The sequence below is a fragment of the Plecotus auritus genome (genome assembly GCF_963455305.1).
Source record: "Plecotus auritus genome assembly, chromosome: 3".
NCBI lineage: Eukaryota > Metazoa > Chordata > Mammalia > Chiroptera > Vespertilionidae > Plecotus > Plecotus auritus.
The window spans coordinates 123,020,344-123,045,138 of NC_137772.1; the positions used below are offsets into that span (position 1 = coordinate 123,020,344).

Below are 24,795 nucleotides of genomic sequence, written 5' to 3' on the forward strand. Positions count from 1 at the left end.
TCTCTCTCTCCCTTCTTCTCTCTCTAAAATCAATAACATATTTTTTAAAAATGGAAGGGAAACCCATGCTACTTGCAAGTTCTCAAAACTCCTGAATCAGCCTAAAAGCCGTATGCATTACATCTTACTAGAGTCCCTTCTCTCACATGGCTCAGAAAATGGCAGGAAGGAGGTGTGAAAGGTTGCAAATGTGATTTCATTGGTGAGAGCCCAAACCGAGGTGGCTCAGACTGCAAAGCGGCGAAGGGACCAGCCCTCCGGATGCCCTCCTCTGATGACACAGGTGTCCTCTTAGAATCCAGCCGCATTCACCAGCTCAGCCTCGGAACAGGGCACTCTGCCACCGGGACGGCTGCTGGCAGGGCTCGTCAAACAGCCCTAGAGCGCAGTTAGTCACCCGTCCTCCTCAGTGTCACCGTCTCGGCCTCTCAAACACGCACCTTCGCACCTCATTTCCCCCGCAGGCGGCGGAATTCCCAGGCTCCTCCCTATGCTGACTCCGAGAACTCCCTCACTGACACCACCACGCAGCCCGCGCTGTCATGGCAACCGTACGCCGCGCCACCGCCTCTTCACGCACGTCGTGAACTAACGGATTCCAGAGCGGCGGAGCTGTGGCCGGGGCTCCACCCCCACCCCTCCTGACCTGGACTGCATAACCAACAGTCGGCCGGCCTCCGGCACCGGGGTAATGAGTCCAAGAGAAACCAGCGTGAGTGGGAGAGCAGGCAGTGGGGCGCCCAGGGTGACAGCCATACTCCGTTCCCTGTCGCTGGCCCTTGGGCGCCAGCCTTCGCGCCGGGAGCTGGAGAGGCGCGGGTCATTGTGGGGATTGTAGTTCAGTGGCTTCTCTGGCTCATGGTCTTGGATGGGCGGCCTGGACGGGTGACTACAAAGCCCAGCGTCCCTGAGGGCTGGGAGAGACCCATAAATCTTAAGCGGACCGTGGTAGTGAATAATCTCTCTTTGTGGTGAGGGGTTCTTGGGTGGTCGCGGAACGTGACTTTGTGAGCTAGGAAAGGGAAGTGGAGGTGAGACTTGACTTTCCGCCCGGCGGTGGGGCCCGCTCTGGTTGCCCGGCTTGGCCCTCCCCGGCGGGGCCAGCTCCTTGCGTTGTCTCGGGGAGGAGCCGCCAGCCACCCCGCTGCCGGGCCGTGGGCCGTGGGCCTGCGGAGCCTCTGACCCCCCCAGGTTGCTGCCTCTCGGTGCAGAACCGTATGTATGGCACACGTTTGATGTGAGACCCAAGGAGCTCAATTTTATCAGGCTCTTTTTCCCCTGATACGTTTATTTCTACATATTTAATTATGTTTATTCTGCGGTGGCCCAGAGGTGTTTGCATATTAAACCCATTGATTAATAATTCATTGACGTTTAAAGGTTAAGTGTAGACGTAGTAAAAGATACCTTGCTATTATATGGTAGTATCTGGAGTTTTTACCGTTTTGCATTTTTGCATTTTACTTACTGAGGGTCAGGATTGCAAAATGAGTTATCCTTCTCCCCCAGCTTGAACAGTGCCTACACATATTTTGATTCAATTTTGAAGATTAGGTCAACTCTAAAAATCGCAGACTTTTTTTTTTTTTTTTTTTTTTTTAGCAGTGAATAGTAATATTTTTTTTTATTAGTCAGTTGTTTTTTTAGAATTTCTCAGGAGCATGTTTTCAGGATGAAAAATGTTGTATTCTATTACTACTACTACTATTATTAATCAATGCTCTGGAGTAACCTTAGTCCCCAGAGTTGGCTTAGGCTTTGGTGGTAAGTAAGCTGACACAGACTTAGGCAACCTTGCCTTGACGACCCTTAGAATTTTTTCTTTAATAGATAACCATCCTAGAAATTTTGTATTTTATATAGGATGTTGGAAAATTGTTGGTAGTATGGTGTGCTTTTTTGTGTGTGTTTAAACAATAAAACAATACAAGGCCAGTATCAAATTCCTTTTGTCAATTAAAATAAAGCTAGCATCTGTAAATTTTACTTAAAGTAGCAATTTTGTACAAGGGGATGGAAAGTAGGCTTGGTAAGACCATTAGAAAAAATATTAAAGCCTTCTGTTATATAGTACTAGAGGCTCAATGCACGAATTTGTGCTTGGGTGGTGTCCAGCCAGTCTGGCCCCAATCGGGGTGGATTGGGGCTGGGCCTGTCCAGAGGAGGAGAGGGCAGGAGGTTGGCTGGCCCACCCCCATCAGCCGGATTAGTGCCAGACTGGCTAGGGGGAGGGGCCACGGGTGATTGGCTGGTGGGCCCTGCCCCTGATTGGGGTGGGGGGGCCGATTGGGGGTGGAGCTGGCTGGGGAAGGGTCTGTGGGCCAATTGGGGTGGGGGGGAGGGGCTGCGGGCCCAATGGGGTGGTGGGGGCCCATTGGGGGTGGGGCCAGCCAGGGGGAGGGGCTACAGGAGGTTGGCTGCTGGCCCCACCCTCTGATCTGGCGGTTCACTGGCTGCAGTGGGCGTCATAGTGACCAGTCATTCTGGTCATTTCTGGCATTCCGGTCGCTGTCTTTTTATATATACAGAGTGGCCAGATTATTATGATCTCTGAACACATAATAATCTGGCCAGTGTGTGTGTGTGTGTGAAAATATATATATATATTAGAGGTCCGGTGCATGAATTCATGCATGGGTGGGGTCCGGCCATCCTGGCCAGGGGGATGGGACATGGACGGTTGGCCGGCCTGCCTGCTGGTCAAACTCCTGGTCGAGGGGACAATTTGCATATTAGCCTTTTATTATATAGGGTTATATAGGATATACACTAAGTGGCCAGATTATTATGCATTCAGAGATCATCATAATCTGGCCACTCAGTGTATATAGATAGGGATTTGAAGTATTTTATTTATTCATTCAGGATTTATTAAGAATGTATTATGTGCTAGGCATTATACCAGGTGGTGGGAATATAGAGATGATAGAAGATGGTGGGTGTCCTGCATGGGGAAGAGTCATGTCATCACAATACCAGTAGTGGGCTGGAGATGGGTACAAGTTGCTATAGGAGCCCAGAGTAGGAATAAATAGTAATATAACACTAACATTTATTGAATACTTACTCTTTAGCCCCTTATGGAATCCTCACAATTTTGTGAAGTAGAAACTGTCATTTAGAAATGAGAAAACAGACTTAGAGATCTTGCCCAAAGTTGTAGCTGATAAGGTGTGAACCTGGGATTTCAATCCACATGTGTCTAACTCATCTGAGTCAGGATCTCATTCAATAGTACCATTCTCTGTACACATTTATAGAAAGATCCTGACTCTGTCTAAGGAGATCAGGGTAAGTCTCCAGAATGATGTGACATTTGACTTGTACTAAGAACGTTTAATAAACTTTCACTGGAGAGAGGATGAGGAAAGTCATTCTAGGTAAATGGAACAATATGCTTTTTGGATATAATTCAGTGCTTTGAATTTGGAGGAAAACTAGGCCATTCTGATGACTGAATCCCAGAAAACATGCAGTATAGTGGGTGAGGCCAGATCTAAAAGTGCTCGAGTACCATGATAAAGAGTTTAGAATTTTTCTCCAACCTGGAGTGACCATTGAAGAATTTCAAGTGGAATAGTGTTATTGGATTTGTGTTTTAGAAAGAAAAACTCCAGCTTCATCGTGGAGAATGAACCTTGGGGAGGATAGATTTAGAGTGGTGGTAAGGAAACCAATTTTAGAACAACAATAACAACAACATCCAGTAGAGAAATGAAGAGAATCTGAACTAAGCAGTTGGAATTATAAAAAGAGATGGATTGTAGAAATATCTATCTTCTTATATATATAAAAGCCTAACATGCAAATTATCCCCTTGGGAGTTCGACCGGGAGACCGTAAGTAAAATTGATCTGACTTAAGAGTCTGGGTGTTGGGGCTAGAAAAATTTGGAACTGTAAGACAACTGATTTCTAGTTTCCTGGCTAGAATGACTGACAGGATCATGAAACCATTGGTTGAGGTGAGAAGGAGCAGGTTTTTGTTGAGGTGAAAGAAAAAGATAAATCAGTTCAGTTTTGACTGTTTAAGGTTCCTGTGGGGTATTCAGGTAAGGATGCATTTGGATCTGGAGTTCAGGAGAGAGCGCAGGGGTAGAGGTTGAGGTTTGCATGCTCGTAGTGAAGTTATAGAAGGGAATGGACCAGTTCACAGAGGAGGAATGTGTAGAAACAAAGAAGGGAGAAGTTTGAATATGGAACACTTGCAAAGCAGCAGCATTTACGGTGTGTGTGTGTGTGTGTGTGTGTGTGTGTGTGTGTGTGTATGGGTGTGTGTGTGTATGTGTCTTGGGCATTTTTGAGAGGAAGTGGGAGTAAAGCTGACACAGTATACTGAGGTTAGGAGGCAGAGAGGAAGAACCCCAGAGAGCATGCATAACAAATGACAAAGGAGAAGGAAAGTAAGCACAGAGTGGGCCAGAGTATCAGGTGCCTCGGAGAGTGCAAGTAAGGTTAAAGATAGAAGCGTGTCCAATGAATTTGGTGGCTTCAAATAATTTCTAAACTTTGCAAAAATTAAGAAGAGGAATCTGAGCATAGGTTACTTGAAAAAAAAAGTTTAAAGTTTCGCATAATAATATATATCAAAAGGAAAAGGAAATAAATGAGCCCCCACGAGTCCATCACCTATCTTGAAGAATGAACACATAATCAATTTTGTTTCATCTGTAACTCCTGCCCCCCAACTGGATTATTTTATAGCTAAAATCAGATATCATATCCTTTTATCTGTAATTATTTAAATACATATCTTTAAAAGTTAAGGATTACTTAAAAATATGTAAGTATAGTATCTTACTCAAAAAAATTGACAGTACTTCCTTAATATAAAATTATCAGTCACACTATTTATTTATTTGATTTTGAGAGTACATTTATTACAGCTGGGGACAGTGAAACAAGGAAGGGCTTAGGATAGGGGCGGCAATAGGTGAGAGCCAAGATATCCAGGGGACCCTTAAAGTTTAGGAGATTCCTGCCTGAGAGGGAAGAAAGGCATGGGTGTGCTCCTGGGAGGGAGTGTTCCACCCAAACTTTTTATTTCAATGAAACATGACTTACGTAGAAAAGAAAGAGATGAGGCAGTAACAGAAAAGGTTTGTAGGTTGTTTTATTTTGTTTGTTTGCTTTAAGATTGATAACATGCTATTAGGGAAAAAAAACCAATGAAAAGGAAATGTTTGAAGATGTAGGGGATGAAAACAGAGGAGAGAGCTGATAGAGCTCCCCCAAAATGTAGGAAAGAACAGGATGAGCAGGGTGAAACAATTAATTTGTTTCATTTTATAAGTACCAACTAAGTGCTAGCTGTGTTCCTAGGCAGAGTGCTGATGTCGATAGGAGGTGAATTGCACTGAAAAGGAAGAAGAGGTGAGAATACTAGTAGGTAGGATATTTATAGGTTGGGTGGTGAAAGGTGAGCTAGTTCAAAGCTTATGGTTTCTAAGAGGTGGATAGGAATGAAGGTTAACTGGTGAGGGAAGAGATTGGGGTTAGGAAAGGATAATGGTGGGGATTTGGCATAACCATGGTGGAAAGGGGACTGATTTAACACAAGTAAGAATTGTTTCACTGAGCCGAGATTAGAAGTCAGTAATTTTCAATGACAGCAAAACACGAGGTTGTGTGATTGTTTTCTTTAAATTTTAATTGATTGATTTACTAAAGGAGAGCTTAACATATTGAAGAAACCAGTAGCCTGTTGTGCTACTAGGAAGAGAATCCAGACCAAGAACTTATGATTGGACCATTCCTCAACAATTTTGGATTTATTCATTTAACATCATTATTGTCTATTTTGTGTCAATATTAGAGTAATACTAGATAGGCCCTTGCAGATAGTTTGAATTAATACTTTGCACTATTTTCTCAGCATGTGTAATTGAATTCTTTTATAGAGAATATAGGGTGTGGTGGAAGGGGTCAGGTATATCTCTTGTCTAGTTCTGGGACTACAGCTTATTTTCTGTGATCATGGGCAAGTTTCCAAACCTGTACTCATACTCAAAAAGATGTAAATACTTTATATTTTACAAAATTGTTGGGAAGACTAGATAGTTTCATGAAGGTAAACCCTCAGTGCTCAATAACTGAAGATCTTTCTCTTCCCCATCTCCCCCTCCTTATCAACAACATGGCAGGATTGTCATTTCTGTTGGCAAAAGACCATGTTCTAGGACTTTACTATATGAGTCAGGTAGAACAGGTAGTAATTACATTACAAAATGATCTATAAAAGGATTCATCAATTATTCTTTTTAATGAGGCTTCCTTAAACACTATAAAATGTTATTTTATAGTCCATAAATAGTAGTAATGTCTTTGACTTGGTTTCATCTTCAAAGAAACAGAGTTCCACTATGTGATTTGAGATCCCAATAGCTCTAAAATTCTTCGATTCTCTGACAACATCTCATTTCTGGGCTGATTTATATTATGATTTCACTAATATTTAAGCATCTATTTGTAAATTAAAATACATGTATATTTTAATATACTCAGCATTATCTTAAATACTTTCCTAGGTAACCATACTTACATTTGGTAGCCCTAGTGAAAGTATGAAAGGAAACCATCAACAAAATGAAAAGACAACCTACTGAATGGGAGAAGGTACTTGCCAATGATACATCCAATAAAGGGTTAATATCCAAAATTTGTAAAGAACTCATACAACTCCAATTCCCCTCCCCCCCAAAAAAAAGAACAGTTCAATTAAAAAATGGGCAAAGGACCTGAGTAGATTCTTCTCCAAAAAGGACAGATAGCCAGTAGACATGAGGGGATTCTCAATGTGACTTGTCATCAGAGAATTTCTAATTGAGACTGCAGTGAGATACCATCTCACACCTCTCAGAATGGCTATCAATAAATCAGCAAACAACAAGTGTTGGTGAGGATGTGGAGAGCAGGGAACCCTCATGAACTGTTGTTGGTGGGAATGTAGATTGGTGCAATCACTATGGAAAACAATATAGAGGGTCTTTAAAAAATTGAAAAGGGAACTGCCTTGTGACCCAGCAATTCCACTTCTGGGTATGTACCGAGGAAACAAAAAACACTAATTTGGAGGAATATGTGCACCCCAATGTTCGTTGCAGTGTTGTTTACAGTGGCCCAGGTGTAGAGGTAACGCAAGTGCACATAGACAAAGAGATAAAAAGTGGTGGTGCATTTATACAATGAATATTACTTGGTTATAAAAAAAGAATGAAATCTTACCATTTGCAATAGCTTGGATGGATTTGGAGGGTATTGAGCTGGGTGAAATGGGTCAGTCAGAGAAAGACAAATACTTTATGACTTCACTTATATGTGGAATCTAAAGAACAAGATAAGTGAACAAACAAAATAAATAGACTCATAGATACAGAGAACAGACTGATGGTTGCTGGTGGGGGATTGTTGTGGGGACTGGGTGAAGGGACTGAGAAATATAAATTGGTAGTTACAAAATAATCACGGGGATGTAAAGTACAGCATAGTGAATATAGTCAATAAAATTGTAATAACTATCTCTGGTGCCAGGTGTGTACTAGAAATGCCACTTTATAAAGTATATATGATTGTCTCATCATTATGCTGTATTCCTAAAATGAATACAAAGTAATAGTGAATGTAAACTGTAATTAAAAATTTTAAAAATTATATGATTGGTTTTAAATATAATAAAACACCTTACATTTTTGGTATAAACTCCAGTTGGGCATAATCTTTTATATATATTACTGCATTTGATTAGCTAAAATTTAAAGATTTTTGGAGAGAGAAACCAAGATGGTGGCATAGGTAAACACCTAAACTGCTGCCTTGCACAACAATTTCAAAATTACAACAGACAAAACGGACATAATCTAGAACCACAGGAAGGCTGGCTGAGTGGGAATTCTACAACTAGAAGGAAAGAGAAAAGCACATTGAGACTTAAAGGAGCTGCAGAAGGCAGAGGTACGGAGGTGCGCGTGGGGAGAGGGCTGGCAACTGAGTACGTGGCTGGCTTTCTCAATCGGGAGGGAGAAAAAAGCTCCCGACTGCTCTGAACTCCAGTTCCGGGCGAGACTCTGGGACCCAGACTCATACGGGGAGAAACTGAATTGTCTGGCAGCGGGCGAAACTCAAGGGCGGCTTTCTCTTAGAGGTTCTTGCAGCGATTACTGCGGGACACTGAGAACCAGGGGCCTCTTAGGGCAGGGCTGACAGGAAGCCATCGCTGTTTGCTCCGCCCTGAGACCCTGCCCCATGAAGTCATTGCTGATTGCTCTGCCCTGAGACTCAGCCCCATCCAAGCTGAGCGCAGAGGCTTTTGCATATGAATGGCCTGGTCCTTTGAATTTTAAACTTACCTAACAAACTGTAGCTGAGTCAGTGAGACCCAGAACATCCAAAAGAAGGCCCAAGGCCCCACAGTAGCTTGCATTGCTTCACAGCTGGGCCTCATCTGGGCACCTCCAAAACCCAAACAAAGAAGAGGACTCTGCAGATCTTTCCGGAGTTCCTGCTGGGTGGCCTCAGGCAGAGGCTAAATTAGCACCTCCTTGGAGATCCAAGAGCCAGTGTACCCAGGGGTCAGAGTGGGACCATCCAGATTGCAGCTCCTCAGATCCATAAGGGACACACTCAGGGGGCAGACAGTGAGTGCCAGAGCCCCATTGAAGCAAGTCTTGTCTCATAAAGGTGTCTTCAGCACAGAAGTCTCCCATTGTAGACACAGCTGATCCTCACAGCTAATTGGCCTGGAGGTCAATTCCCCCCAGTGATACCAACAACAATCAAGGCTTAACTACAACAAGACTGTGCACACAGCCCACAAAGGGGTGCACCAAGAGTGTCCACCTCAGATAACTGGGGAGGCTGAGCCACTGGGCCCTATAGGACACCTACCACACAGAGCCACTCTGACAACTCAGGGAAGCAGCCAAAATGCAGAGACAAAGAAACAGATCACAAATGACAGAAATGGAGGAAAGCAAATGACTGGATATAGAGTTCAAAACCACGGTTATAAGGTTTTTCAAGAATTTTCTAGAAAAGGCAGATAAATTTAGTGAGACCCTCAAGGATATGAAAAAGGACCAACTAGAAATTAAGTATACAGTGACTGAAATTAAAAATAATATACAGAGATCCAACAGCGGACTAGAGGATCGCAAGAATCAAGTCAAAGATTTGAAATACAAAGAAGCAAAAAATACCCAACCAGAAAAGCAAAAAGAAAAAAGAATCCAAAAATATGAAGATAGTGTAAGGAGCCTCTGGGACAACTTCAAGCTTACTAACATCCGAGTTATGGGGGTGCCAGAAGAAGAGAGAGAGCAAGATACTGAAAACCTATTTGAAGAAATAATGACAGAAAACTTCCCCCACCTGGTGAAAGAAATAGACTTACAAGTCCAGGAAGCGCAGAGAACCTCAAACAAAAGGAATCCAAAGGGGACCACACCAAGACACATCATAATTGAAATGCCAAGAGCAAAAGACAAAGAGAGAATCTTAAAAGCAGCAAGAGAAAAACAGTTACCTATAAGGGAGTACCCATAAGATTGTCAGCTGATTTCTCAACAGAAACTATGCAGGCCAGAAGGGAGTGGCAAGAAATATTCAAAGTGATGAATAGCAAGAACCTACAACCAAGATTACTCTACCCAGCAAAGCTATCATTCAGAATTGAAGGTCAGATAAAGAGCTTCACAGATAAGAAAAAGCTAAAGGAGTTCATCACTGCCAAACCAGTATTATATGAAATGCTGAAAGGTATTCTTTAAGAAGAGGAAGAAGAAGAAAATGGTAAAGATAAAAATTGTGAACAACAAATACATATCTATCAACAAGTGAATCTAAAAATCAAGTGAATAAAAAATATGATGAACAGAATAAACTGGTGAATATAATAGAATCAGGGGCATAGAAAGGGAGTGGACTGACAATTCCGGGGGGAAGAGGTTTGGGGGGTGCGGGAAGAGACTGGACAAAAATCGTACACCTATGGACGAGGACAGTGGTGGGGAGGTAAGGGCAGAGGGTGGGGTGGGAACCGGGTGGAGGGGAGCTATGGGGGGAAAAAAGAGGAACAATTGTAATAGTCTGAACAATAAAGATTTATTTAAAAAATAATAAAATTTAAAGATTTTTGTGTCTGTGTTCTCGAAGGATATTGGTATATCAATTTCTTACAATGTCTGGTTTTGTATCAAGGAAAGGTTGGTCTTAAAGTATGAGTTGGATGTTTTTCCACCTCTTCTTTTTTGAGAGAGTTTGTGTAGAATTGGTTTTATTTTTCCCTTAAATGCTTGGGAGAATTCACTAGTGAAGCATTTGGATCTGGAGTTGTTTTTGTTTTTGTTTTTTCCAGATAGATCTTATATTACAAATTGAATTTCATTGATTGCTATAGGACTATTCTGATTAATTACTGTATTTTTTTCTTAAGTTTGGTATGTTGTGACATTCATAGAATTTGTTAATTTCATTAAGTCCCCTTTTGCCTTTTAATATTGCTGAAGTTTGTAGTAGTAGCCCCTCCTCTATTCTGATTTTGGTAACTTATGTTTTCTTTCTCCCTTTCCTGGTCAGTGTCACTAGAGGTTTATCAATTTTAATGATTTTTCCAAAGAACCAGCTTTTGGCTGTGTTGAAATTTTCTGTTGTTTGTTTCTGTTTTATTGATTTCTTCTCTTAACTGTATTATGTTCTTTCTTCTACTCTTTTTGGTTTTAATTTACTTTTGTTTTCCTAGATTCTTATGACAAACTGAAAGCAGAAGTTGGCAAACTACAATTTGGGGCCAAATCCAGCATGCCACTTGTTTTTGTATCACCCATGAACTAAGAATGGTTTTTGCATTTTTTTTTAATGGTTATAAAAGTCAAAAGAAGAATACTGTTTTGCGACATGTAAAAATTACGTGAAATTCATTAATCAGTGTCCATAGTAAAGTTTTATCGCAACACAACCACATTCATTTGTTTACATATTGTCCATAGGAATTTTTGTACTAGAATGACAGAATTCAGTAGTTGTGACAGAGACTTCTATTATATTCTCACTAGAGTCCCAGTGCATTAAATCCGTGCACTCAGTGGGGTGTCCCTCAGCCTGGCCATTTCAATGCCAACTAATGTTATTTGACTGACGTGATACGAAACTGTTTTATGTAGCTTTCCATGCAGTCAAAAGTTAAAGAAGTGAGATCTTCATTACCACCCCCCCCACTGGATTTGCAGTACATGTATTTTCTGTGCTCAAATTACAGTTTTAGCATCATTTTTCAGACTTTGATGCAAGTGCAAAGAATATTTTCATATTACAAATTACATTTTACTGTGCAGGTGAGGCATTTCCTCCTAACTCGGTTGAAGGAGGTTAATCTGCAATGTAATGACATGCAAAAGACAATATCAAAAGAATAGATTCTTTAAATACCTTCCAAACAATGATTATGCTGAATGAAATTATATTCTTATGATTTGATATCAGTATGTGACAGTATCTATCTGGGTAAAAAGACATTTTCAAACATGAAATACATAAAATTTCATTAAAATCATCATTAATGTATGAACATTTGCATTTGATTTTTTAAAACATCCTCACCTGAGGATATGTTTACTGATTTTAGAGAGTAAGAAAGAAAGGGAAACGTGGATTGGTTGTCTCCCATATGTGCACTGACTGGGGATCAAACCCAAAACCTAGGTATGTACCTCCAACTGGGAAACGAACCCACAAACTTTGGTGTACAGGACGACACTGCAAACAATTGAGCCATACTGGCCAGGGCTGCATTTGATTTTGATGTTAGGGAACAGTAACTTTGAATCCCAACTAAGTGAAATATTCATCCTCCCCCAGAGAGTTTAATTTTTATTAGAAGACCTATTTTACAAAAAGTTGTGCTCAACTGTTATCAGTATAATATTTTGAATTTCATCAATAAAAATTGTGGGAATTTTTGTCTCATTGTGTCACTACTTAAATAATGTCCTCAATATTGCCCATTAGTTCTTAAAACCTAAAATATTTGTTGTTTGATCCTTTACAGACAAAGTTTGCTGACTGCTGCTTTACATCAAGGTATTTTTATTCTGCAAAGTTGTGTACCTGCACATAATAGCAGAATTAATGCTTAGTCTCACAGTGACTTTAAAAGAAAATATATAGAACAGTTTTGTTTCTATTGGATTTATTAATTGCAGATTGTTCACTGTAAAAAGACCTTCCTGTTTTGTGTTAATATTTAATTTGAGAAGAGGCTTTCTAAGGTTCTATATTCTGTTATTAATCTACAGAATATTGGAATTTCTTACCGTGTAAAAATAGTGTACAATTTGCTGCAGTGTAATTCTCAAGTAACATAGATGATGCCTTCAGTGAACCTATGCTTGGCGAAGGGGCAAATATAACATGCCAAAACACATAAAGGAAACAGCTTTATTTTCAAGAAAGTACTGTAGTCACTTAAAATGCCTAGAACTAGATGTGGTTAGTTTTGAGGCAGAAGTGTTAGAGCCCCTTAAGAATAGATAAGAAACAGAGAGGAAGAGCCACGCTACCCACACCAAACTCGAATTCCCTCAGGGAGGCATGGAAAAATACTACGATTTGATTTTCTCTTCTAAGGCTATTCATTGGTCTACTGTTTGAGGAAATAAGAATAGGGCAATTTGGACTTCTTCCCGGGATGTCATTCTTCTGTATCTCTGTAGTTCCTATTCCTTGTAGTCTTTTTTAAAAAAATGTATTTTTATTTATTTCAGAGAGGAAGGGAAAGGGAGAGAGAGAGAGAAACATCAATGATGAAAGAGAATCATTGATCGGCTGCCTCTTGCACACCCCCCACTGGGGATCGAGCCCACAACCCGGGCATGTGCCCCTGACTGGAATCGAACCTGGGACCCTTCAGTCCCCAGGCTGACGCTCTATCCACTGAGCCAAACCAGCCAGGGCAGTAGTCTTGAGTGGAAAGTATTTCTGCATGGAAGTCTGGAATGATTCTGGGAGATGTTTAGAAAGCCTGGAAGAAAAGCTAGAATGATGGGCTGGGGAGCTTTGGTGGAAACCAGAGTTTCAGATGATGGTCTTCTAGCATCTTGTAGAATGGAAAAGATTAGTGATAGTTATTTGCACAGACAAAAAAGAAAAAGTGATAGAGAATGGCAGGATCATGGGTGATTACAGTTGAACAAAAACAGCTCAGGTAGTTTAACTCATAGGATTTTGCTTAGATTTAAGTTGTATGGCACATTAAATGCACATAAATAATGCGTGGACAACTATAGGCTGTTCTGTTAAAATGTGTTTCTTCAGTATGACTTTTTGTTTTTAGGCCAAAAAGTTTTAGTGAGAATTTCTGCGGTTTTAATTGACATAATTGGAAAATATGTGATATTCATATATTTCTACATTATCAAGAATAAATTGAAAGAAATAAAGCAAGATCATCTTTAGTACTGTTATTGCAGCTTGTTGTCATTACAAATGAGCAAGGAAAACCAGCACCTGTAACATGAATCCGTAGTTCAGAGCTGTGTAATTTCTCATTATTGTCTTGGGTGTTCTTTTCTGAACTCCTTTGTGCTGCCAAAATTAGAAACTTTGTTCAGTATTATAAGATACATTCAGATAACCTCAAACAAAGAGAAAACCATTTTGACTTTCCATGTAGTTTTAAGCTGATATTTTAAAGAATAATAATAAATATTTTGAAGTCAGTGATGAAAACTTAATAAAAAGTCATTATATTTAATGTTTAGGTCTCTGAAAGAAGATGAACTTGGCTGAGATTTGTGACAATGCAAAGAAAGGAAGAGAATATGCACTTCTTGGAAATTATGACTCATCAATGGTATATTACCAAGGGGTGATCCAGCAGATTCAGAGACATTGCCAGTCAGTTAGAGACCCGGCTATCAGAGGCAAATGGCAACAGGTAAGGTCACATTATTCATTGAGTCAGGGCAGCAGTCTATTCTTGAAAGATTGGAGCTTGAGATGTAAATAGTTCTTACTTGTCTGAATACTGAGATATATTTAAAATGCACTCTCAATAGTTTTCTCTCTTACTCAGGTAATACTTTACATATTTTTTATTATTTCATGAGACATACTTCAAAGACACATAATCCTAATTGAACCTATTTTATTTTTAAAAATTTCATGATCAGTTGCCTAATTATGAGTACAAACTTTTGAAATAAATTATTGCTGCTTGCCCTTTCCCCTTTCAGTTCTACATGTAGTTTGACCCATTTCATAAAACTTTTCCTTTAAGAAAGTTTATTCTTCTTTTGAAAAATTCCTTACAAAGGAGTCAGTAATCTAATAAAAAACACTAGTATATTTGCTGTCTCCTGACTATACAACTTGATTTTATAATAGTACAGTTAATAAAACCTTGAATTATAATTTTTCCACTTATTCTTAAAACTTAAAATCCTTTTAAAATTATAAGTACAAAGTCAAGTATTTCTTTGAAGTTTCCATTTTACGTACTAATGCCTTTTAAGTGTTTCTTCTAATTTTTCCACTAGTCAGAAATTGATGTTTTACTAAATTTGTAGGGTAAATTTGGCTTATTTTCTGACTTAAGTGTTACCAGATTATGTTGAGTGAGAACAATATACTTGCTCTAACTCAAGTTGAAATTTTTAGTTGTTTTCCTCTATCCTGCATACTAGCCACAGATAAGAGTGGTTTATTAATCTAGCATGGAAATATTCTTGACACGTTCTTAATTGTATTAAATAGTTGCCATTTTTATTTAGATATTTCTATTGTTTCTTTCCATTAGGTTCTTGAAATTTCATTGCTCTAAGTATACCTTGTAATTGCATATATGAGCAGTTGAATTTTTCCTACGTTTTTCTTTGATCTGCATCTCCTTAATATGTTCCTTTCTATATATATTAAATTGATGACTTAATTTAAAGTGATGATTCTCTCTTCCTTCCTCTCTCTTTTCTTGAACAATATTACCTATTATTCAAGGTAAAGTTCAAGGCACATTTCTTATGCTCTGCTTTACAGAAAAGTGCATTCTGATTTAAAAAATTAGAATTGTTAAACTGAATTTATAAATGTAATTTTCAGTCTATTAGCTATTTGCCTTTGAAAATTAGTTTTGACTCAGAGTTTCAAAACAAGAATTTCCATATACTAGGTGCCCAATGAGATTTTTTAAATATAGGAAAAATCTGGCCTCTGAGTCCAAAATAAACTTTGCCCAGGACTTGAAAGAATTTAACAAGGCCCAAAGAATTCAGATTTTAGATGAAGGAGAATTTAAATAAAAATTAGAAGCGTGTTATTCATATAGTATTTTACCACTTCAGGCTTTCATATGCCCATGATAAGCAGGCATTTCATATTTAGTGAGATTGGGGACAGGAAATGCTGGTCAAAAATTTGGCTGATAAGTTTTTGAAAGCTAGCTCTGGTCAGGTAGCTCAGTTGGTTAGAGCATTGTCCCAATATGCAAGGTTGTGGGTTTGATCCCTGGTCAGGGCACCTACAAGAATTAACCAATAAATGCATAAATAAGTGGAACAACAAATTGATGATTCTCTCTCTCTTCCTTTCTCTCTCTAAGACTAATAAATAAAATTTTTTAATGCCCATTCTTAAACCCAGCAATTCCACTTTTGCATATATGCCCTAGACTAGCCTTTATCAGCAGGAGCTTCTGCAAGCGAATTAAGCCCTACACAAAATTATTTGAGCGACTATTTTCTTATTTCTCCCAAGGATAGCATATAGCTAGTATCATTCTAGATGCTCAGGAGAGAAGTGAATCCATTACACACAATGAATACCTTACGTGGCTCACGAGCCGCCGTTTGCCGCTCTGTTGACTAATGAGTTTGCTGACCACTGGACTAGACTAAATGTTACCGTGTAGTTGGAAGCTGTGAAGATTAGGCAATTGTGGCATATTGTGTGCAAAGAGGTAAAGGGTAGTATATGACAGGGTAGTATTTGCCGACCACTGCCTTAGGACATTAGGGCTTAATGCAATTAACTGAGAAAAAGTGACCCAAAGGGTCTCCCACTCATCTGCACAAGGAGATACATTCATTGTGCATGGTCTGTAATAGTAGAAAGAATATAAATTTCACTAATAAAGGAACAGATAACTAGTTATGGTATTTGTACAATGGGATATTATATAGCAGTCAAAGAACAAGGGCTATTATGTATCAACTAGATGCCCGGTGCACGAATTTGTGCATGGGTGGGGTCCAGCCAGCCCCACCCCCAATCGGGGTATTGGGAGCTGACGGGGGCCGGATCAGGCTGGTTGGCTCCCGCAGTGCGCATCATAGCCACCTGTCATTCCAGTTGTTCTGGTCGTTCTGCCATTCCAGTTGCTGGGCTTTTATATATATAGATATGAATAAATCTCAAGAACAATGTCGAGTATAAATAAATTACAAAAAGACTCAAAAAAAATAAAAAAAATAAAAATGTTTTTTGGAAGTTATCTCCAAGTATATTAAAATGATTTAGCATTAATATTATAGTTCTCTGGGACTGGCTAACTTGTTACTGAATTAGTTGCTTGTTTTAAATTATGTTCATGGTCATTACATTCCTTGGTAGAAATAAAGTTTCATTATGAAGGTGTATTACTAGTTCCCCTGTGAAAAGGTATTTAATTATGTCTTTTTTCAAACTAATTCCTACCCTTCTGTCTATATCACTTTCAATAGTTCTTTGTTTTTGAATATATATATTTTAATGACTCATGTTACATACTTTGAAAAATATTAAGGAAACTTGCATTCTATAGCAATTTATTTAAACTTGAAATAATTTCTGGCATAAAGGCTATATATATATATATATATATATATATATTTTTTTTTTTTTTTTTTGAGGTTCGGCAGGAATTATTGGAAGAATATGAACAAGTTAAAAGTATTGTCAACACTTTGGAAAGTTTTAAAATTGACAAGCCCCCAGATTTCCCTGTGTCCTGTCAAGACGAACCATTTAGAGATCCTGCTGTTTGGCCACCCCCTGTACCTGCAGAGCACAGGTAAATGGGACTTCATGTTCTCTTTAGGTACTTTTGTAGCTAATTAATATTCAGAGAGTGAAGCTTTATTTGAACAAAGGATGAAAAGTCTCTTGGGAGGCATGTAAATATAATACCTGTGTATACTTTTTACACCTATGGATTTACAGAGTTTGTATTTGATAAAGAACAGAAGCCATATATCTTGCTTTTAGAATGTTTTGCTACTGTACTTATAACAATAGAAATCTACTAGTCCTAAAATTTTTCAGTTAAATGAAATCTTTTAGAATTCATAATATCAGCATCAAAACTTGGATGGTTTTTTTGCTTTAAAACATTTTTGCTTTGAAAGACTCTTAACAACTTTAGATGAAATGATAGACAAATTGTATTCATCTGGTTGGGCTTACAGCCATTTTCCAGAATCTTAATGTTTACTATTTCTTAAAGGTTAAAGGTCAGATTCCCTAGTATGGCATATAAAGCTCTTAAGTTTATCTCCCTGATGCCCAGTCTGTGCATCATCTACATAAACCTCTCTCTTCTCATTCTTTCCTATCATCTTATCTTTGAACAGTTCTTTAAGGAATACCCATAGTCCCCATCTAAGCAACTTATATTCATTAAGTCTCAGCTCAACTGTATTTCCTCCTCTCTGTAGCCTTTTTAAAAATTTGCCCAGGCATGACGGCTTGTCATAGAGTTAAGTTGCATTTTTTGGTATCTTCACAAGTTTAGGAGGTTTGCAAAGTCAGGATTATGCTTTTTATTTACTAAAAACAAAATATCAAACTTCCATTGACAACATAGGGTTTGGTACTTAGGCATTCAGCCAACATTGAATGAATAACTCTATTCCACAAATGAGAAAGCGAGGCCTGAGAGACTCTGACCAGTCAGTTAGGCTAGATTAGGATTTGAGTTTAGGTCTTTCTGGCTTTCATTTCCCTAGATTGTGAAGTGGTATTGTGGCCAGAGTGTTGTAAATAAGTTTCCCTTTGGTCAGTAGCTGTAATTCTGTGTTTAACTGGCTGAAGTTTCCTAAAAGCATTTAAAAAACTGTGAAAAGTTGTTAATTTCTTCCTTCAGGTTTTTACCACTGAGTTAAGGATGGATTTATGATTTCTACTATAAAACACTAGATGATGATCCTTTTTTAAGATCTACAACAATGTAGTGCTTTCCTCAGATGTAACTACCTTCAGGTGTTTTGGATTAAGATAACCATTACCCCTCAAAAGGCAATGTTTCAAGAGCCATAGGATTGTTACTATGGAAGTGCCAAGGTACATATTGAAAATAAGAAATAATTTCATTTTTATCTATCAAAATTGGAAAATTTGTCTATGTATGTGTAACAAAATACCTTGTTATTTTTTCTGAAAGTCATTAATTCAGAAATATGCTTTGTTTAAAGCCAAAAGATGGCAACAATTGACATAAACATTGTGGAAATTTAAGGTGTAGAATGTATATTGCAGTACGATTACCTCTATATCATAGCAGACACCTCTATCACGTCACATAATTATTATTTCTTTTTTCTGGTGGGAACAGCTAATATCTTTTTATGAGTTTGGCTGCTTATTTATTTATTTACTTTCAAATTTATCTTTATTGTTGTAAGTAATACAGACCTCCCCTTTTTCCCCCCATTGGACCCCTCCATACTGCACTCACTCTCCCTAGGCCTTCACCACATTATTGTCTGTGTCCATGGGTTATGCCAGTAGTCGGCAAACTGCGGCTCGCGAGCCACATGCGGCTCTTTGGCCCCTTGAGTGTGGCTCTTCCACAAAATACCACGGCCTGGGCGAGTCTATTTTGAAGAAGTGGCATTAGAAGAAGTTCTTTTTTTTATTTTTTTAATAAATCTTTATTGTTCAGATTATCACATATGTTCCTCTTTTTTTCTCCCATAGCTCCCCTCCACTTGATTCCCCACCCCACCCCATGCCCTTACTCCCCGCCACTGTCTTCATCCATAGGTGTAAGATTTTTGTCCAATCTCTTCCCGCACCCCTCACACCCCCTTTCCCCTGAGAATTGTCATTCCACTCTCTTTCTATGTCCCTGATTCTATTATATTCACCAGTCCATTCTGTTCTTCAGATTTTTTATTCACTTGATTTTTAGATTCACTTGTTGGTAGGTATGTATTTGATGTCATTTTGTTGTTCATAATTCTTACCTTTACCTTTTTCTTCTTCTTCCTCTTCTTTTTTTTTTTAATAAAGCCTTTTTTTAAAAAATATTTTATTGATTTTTTTCAGAGAGGAAGTAAGAGGGATAGATAGTCAGAAACATCAATGAGAGAGAAACATCGATCAGCTGCCTCTTGCACACCTCCTACTGGGGATGTGCCCACAACCAAGTTACATGCCCTTGACCGGAATCGAACCTGGGACCTTTCAGTCTGCAGGCTGATGCTCTATCCACTGAGCCAAACCGGTTTTGGCCTTCTTCCTCTTCTTAAAGAATACCCTTCAACATTTCATGTAATCCTGGTTTGGTGGTGATGAACTCCTTTAGCTTTTTCTTGTCTGTGAAGCTCTTTATCTGACCTTCAATTCTAAATGATAGCTTTGCTGGGTAGAGTAATCTTGGTTGTAGGTTCTTGCTGTTCATCACTTTGAATATTTCTTGCCACTCCTTTCTGGCCTGCATAGTTTCTGTTGATAAATCAGCTGACAGTCGTATGGGTACTCCCTTGTAGGTAACTAACCGTTTTTCTCTTGCTGCTTTCAAGATTCTCTCTTTGTCTTTTGCCCTTGGCATTTTAATTATGATGTGTCTTGGTGTGGTCCTCTTTGGATTCCTCTTGTATGGGGTTCTGTGCGCTTCCTGGACTTGTAAGTCTATTTCTTTCACTGGGTAGGGAAAGTTTTCTGTCATTATTTCTTCTAATAGGTTTTCAATATTTTGCTCTCTCTCTTCTTCTGGCACCCCAAAAATTCAGATGTTGGTACGCTTAAAGTTGTCCCAGAGGCTCCTTACACTATCTTCATATTTTTGGATTCTTTTTTCTTTTTGTTTTTCTGGTTGGGTGTTTTTTGTTTTCTCATATTTCAGATCTTTGGTTTGATTCTTGGGGTCCTTTGATCTACAGTTGAATTTCTGTATATTCTTTATTTCAGACAATGTATGCTTAATTTCTGACTGGTCCTTTTCCATTTTTTTTTGCCATTCTCATTAAAGTCCTTGAAGGTCTCACTAAGCTCCTCGGAGGTCTCATCAAGTTTCTCGGTGGTTTTTAGAAGATTCTTGAGTAACCTTATAAATGTGGTTCTGAACTCTATGTCGTCCAGTAGTTTGCTTTCCTCCATTTCTTTCATTCGTGACATGTTTCTTTGTCTCTGCATTTTGTTGCTTTCCTGTGTTGATGGAGTGGCTTTGTGTGGTAGGTGACTTATAGGGGCCAGTAGCTCAGCCTCCCCAATCACCTGAGGTGGACGCTCTTGGTACACCCCTTTGTGGGCTGAGTGCAAAGTCTTGGTGTAGTTAAGCCTTGATTGCTGTTGGTACACTGGGAGGAATTGACCTCCAGGCCAATTGGCTGTGAGGACCCGCTGTGTCTATAATGGAAGAACTGCTGTGCTAGAGACACTCTTATGGTGCAGGACTTGTTTCAGTGGGGCTTTGGTGCTCACTGAGTCTGCCTCTTGAATGTGTCACTTATGGATGTGAGAAGTTGAAATCTGGTGTCGTCTCACACTGACCACTAGGTACACTGGCTTCTGGATTTCCAATGGCGTGCAGGTCAGCTACTGTCTGAGGCCACCCAGCAGGAGCTACAGCGAGGTCTGCAGATTTCTCCTGGTTTGACCAGAGCTGCAGTTTGTTAGGTTAAGCTGTGATAGGGCAGGCCATTTATATGCAAAAGCTGCTGCACACAGTTTGGGTGGGTTTGTAAATTGAACGGGGCGGGGTCTCAGGGAGTCCCTAGGGCGTGGCAAACAGCGATGGCTGCCAGTCAGCCGTCTCTGTGTCTCCGCATTTCCAAGTCCCTGCTTCCCACGCCCCAGTGCAGTAAACAGTGATTCCTGTGCGCACCTCTGCAAGAAAGCCACCCTCGCTTTCCGACCCGATGGCAGACAGTCCAGCTTCTCCCCGTAGGGGTCTGGGTCCCCAGAGTCTCGCCGGAAACTGGAGTTCAGAGTAATGGGGAGCTGTGTCTCCCTTCAGGTTGAAAGAAACATCGCACCCAGTCACCAATCGCCAGCCCGATTTGCGCGCCTGCGTACCTCAGCTTTTCCACGCTTGTGCACGTCTCAATGCTCTTTTCTCTTTCCTTCTAGTTGTAGAACTTCTACTCAGCCAGCTTTCCTGTGGTTCTGGGTGATAGACATTTGTCTTTTAGTTGTAGTTTTGGTGTGGTTGTGAGAGGCAGCACGTACAGGTGTATACCTTATGCCGCCATCTTGGTTTCTCCTTAGAAGAAGTTTAAGTTTAAAAAATTTGGCTCTCAAAAGAAATTTCAGTCGTTGTACTGTTGATATTTGGCTCTGTTGACTAATGAGTTTGCCGACCACTGGGTTATGCGCATATGCATATAGGTTCTTTGCTTAATCTCTCCCTACTCTCACTCCCCACCCCTACTTTCCCTCTGAGATTCGTGAAACTGTTCCATGCTTCTGTGTCTCTGGATCTATTTTGTTTGTTTGTCAGTTTATTTTGTTCATTATATTCCACAAATGAGTGAGATCATGTGATACTTATCTTTCTCTGACTAGCATATTTCACTTAGCATAATACTCTTCCAGGTCCCTCCATGCTGTCTCAAAGGGTAAGAGATCCTTTTTTTTTTTTTTTTTTTTACTGCTGTATAGTATTCCATTATGTAAATGTACCACAGCTTTTTTATCCACTCATCTGCTGATGGGCACTTGGGCTGTTACCAGATCTTAGCTGTTGTAAATAGTGCTGCTATGAACATAGGGGGTGCATATATTCTTTCTAATTGGTGTTTTGGAATCTTAGGATATATTCCTAGAAGTGGGATCACTGGGTCAAATGGCAGTTCCATATTTAATTTTTTGAGGAAAATCCATACTGTTTTTCATAATGGCTGCACCAGTCTGCATTCCCACCAGCAGTGAACTAGGGTTCCCTTTTCTCCACATTCTCACCAGCACTTGTCATTTGTTGGTTTGTTGATGGTAACCGTTCTGACAGGTGTGAGGTGATACCTCATTGTTGTTTTAATTTGCATCTCTCAGATGATCAGTGACTTTGAGCATTTTTCATGTGTCTCTTGGCCATCTGTATGTCCACTTTGGAGAAGTGTCTATTTAGATCCTTTGCCCATATTTTATTTGGATTATCTTCCTTTTGTTAAAGATACTACAAAGAAAGAGAATTATAAGCCAATATCCCTGATAAACATAGATGCTAAAACCCTGAACAAAACATTAGCAAATCTGATCCAGCAATATATTAAAAAGATCATACACCACGAACCTGTGGAATTTATTCCAGAGATGCAAGGCTGGTACAATATTCAGAAATCAATAAATCAATAAATACATTGCAAACAAATTGAAAGACAAAAATCACATCCTATGTAATAAAAGGCTAATATGCAAATCAACCAAACAGCAGAACGACCAGTTGCTATGACACACACTGACTACCAGGGGGCAGATGCTCAATGCAGGAGCTGTCCCCTGGTGGTCAGTGTGCTCCCACAGGGGGAGCACAGCTCAGCCAGAAGCCGGGTTCATGTCTGGCTAGCGCAGCAGCGGTGGTAGGAGCCTCTCTCATAGGGAGCGGGCCTAAGCCATCAGTCAGACATCCCTTGAGGGCTCCCAGACTGCAAGAGGGTGCAGTCTGGGCTGAGGGACGCCCCCCCCCCCCCCCCCCGAGTGCACAAATTTTATGCACCGGGCCTCTAGTTATCATATAAAAGAGTTTGGCTTTTTTAGATTCCACATATAAGTGACATCATACAGAATTTGCCTTTCTCTGACTGATCTCACTTAGCATAATGCCCTCAAGGTTTATCCAGAGTGCTGCAGATGGCAGGATTTTCTTCTTTCTCATGGCTGAATAGTGTTCCATTGTGTGTGTGTGTGTGTGTGTGTGTGTGTGTGTGTGTGTGTGTGTGTATACATACCACATCTTCTTTATTCATTCATCTGTTCATGGATGCTTAGGTTTGTACCATATCTTGGCTATTGTGAATAATGTTGCAGTAAACATGGGGGTGCAGGAAGCTCTTCAGTATCTTGTTTTCATTTCCATTGGATATAGACCCAAGAGCAGAATTTCTGGATCATATGGTAGTTCTACTTTTAATTTTTTTTTGAGGAATTTCCACACTGTTTTCCATAGTAGTAGAACTAGTTTGCATTCCCATGAACAGTGCACAAGGCTTCCCTTTTTTCCACATCCTTGCCAACACTTATCTCCTATTCTTGATGATAGTCCTTCTAACAAGTGTAAGGTGATATCTCATTGTGGTTTTAATTTACATATCCCCTATGACTAGTGATGTTGAACATCTTTTCATGTATCTCTTGGCCATTTGGATATCTTCTTTGAAAAAATGTGTTTTTAGTTCCTCTGCCTATTTTTTAGACAGATCATTTTTTCTTTTTTTAAAAATGAGTTGTATGAATTTTTATTTATTTTAGTTTTTGTTAATTCTCACCCAAGAATATATTTTCCATTGATTTTTGGAGAGAGTGAAAGCGAGGGAGGGAGAGAGGGAGAGAGAGGGGGGGAGAGAGAGAAAGAGAGAGAAAGAAACATCTATGTGAGAGAGATACAGATTGGTTGCCTCCCGCGCACTCCCTGACTGGGGCGGGAATTGAACCTGCAACCCTAGTACTTGCCCTTGAAGGGAATTGAACTCATGAGCCTTGTGTGCAAGGGTCAACACTCTAACCACTTAGCTACTCTGGCCAGGGCTGTATGAATTTTTTATGTATTTTGGACATCAACCTCTTATCTGATACATGGTTTGCAAATATTTTCTCCCATTTGGTAGGTTGTCTTTTCATTTTTTTGGATTCTTTTGCTGTGATGAAGCTTTTTTTAGTTTTATGTAGTCCCATTTGTGGATTTGCACTTTTGTTGCTTTTGCTTTTGGTGTCATAAACAAAAAAATCATTGCCTAGACCAGTGGTCGGCAAACTCATTAGTATCAGAGCCAAATATCAACAGTACAACGATTGAAATTTCTTTTGAGAGCCAAATTTTTTAAACTTAAACTTCTTCTAATGCCACTTCTTCAAAATAGACTCGCCCAGGCTGTGGTATTTTGTGGAAGAGCCACACTCAAGGGGCCAAAGAGCCGCATGTGGCTTGCGAGCCACAGTTTGCTGACCACGGGCCTAGACTAATTATCAACGAGCTTCTTTACTATGTTTTCTTCTAGGAGTTTTAAAGTATCAGGTCTTATGTATAAATCTTTTAAATCCATTTCAAGTTTATTTTTGTGAGTGGTTAAGGGGTCCAGTTTTATTTTTCTGCTGGTAGTTACTCAGATTTCTCAGCATCATTTGTTGAAGAGACTCTTCTTTCCTCACTGAGTGTTTTTGGCTCACTTGTCAATTAATATAACCACAGAAGTTTATTTCCTGGCTCTCTATTTTGTTCCAGTGGTCTCTGTGTTTACTTTTATGTCAGTACTATACTGTTTTAATTACTATAGCTTTGTAGTATAGTTTGAGATCAGAAATATGATGTGAGACCTCTGGCATTGTTCTTTTTTCTCATGATTGCTTTGGTTATTTAGGTCTTTCATGGTATCATACAAATTTTAAGATTTTTTTT

General features: G+C 39.5%; 1 protein-coding gene across 4 annotated transcripts in view; it reads left to right on the forward strand.

The window, feature by feature from the left end:
* The first annotated feature begins 568 nt into the window (after positions 1–568).
* The window catches only part of KATNAL1 (katanin catalytic subunit A1 like 1), a 116,338-nt gene continuing 92,111 nt past the window's right edge, over positions 569–24,795 (forward strand). For 2 of the 4 annotated variants that reach the window (XM_080659517.1, XM_080659519.1), the window contains exons 1-3: positions 569–712; positions 13,751–13,926; positions 16,874–17,034. In XM_080659517.1, coding sequence (XP_080515643.1) covers positions 13,765–13,926; positions 16,874–17,034 — 323 coding nt within the window. In that variant the 5' untranslated portion in view covers positions 569–712; positions 13,751–13,764. Of the gene's footprint in view, positions 713–950; positions 1,032–13,750; positions 13,927–16,873; positions 17,035–24,795 lie in introns of those variants that run through there. The other 2 variants (XM_080659516.1, XM_080659518.1) reach the window with 2 other exon arrangements.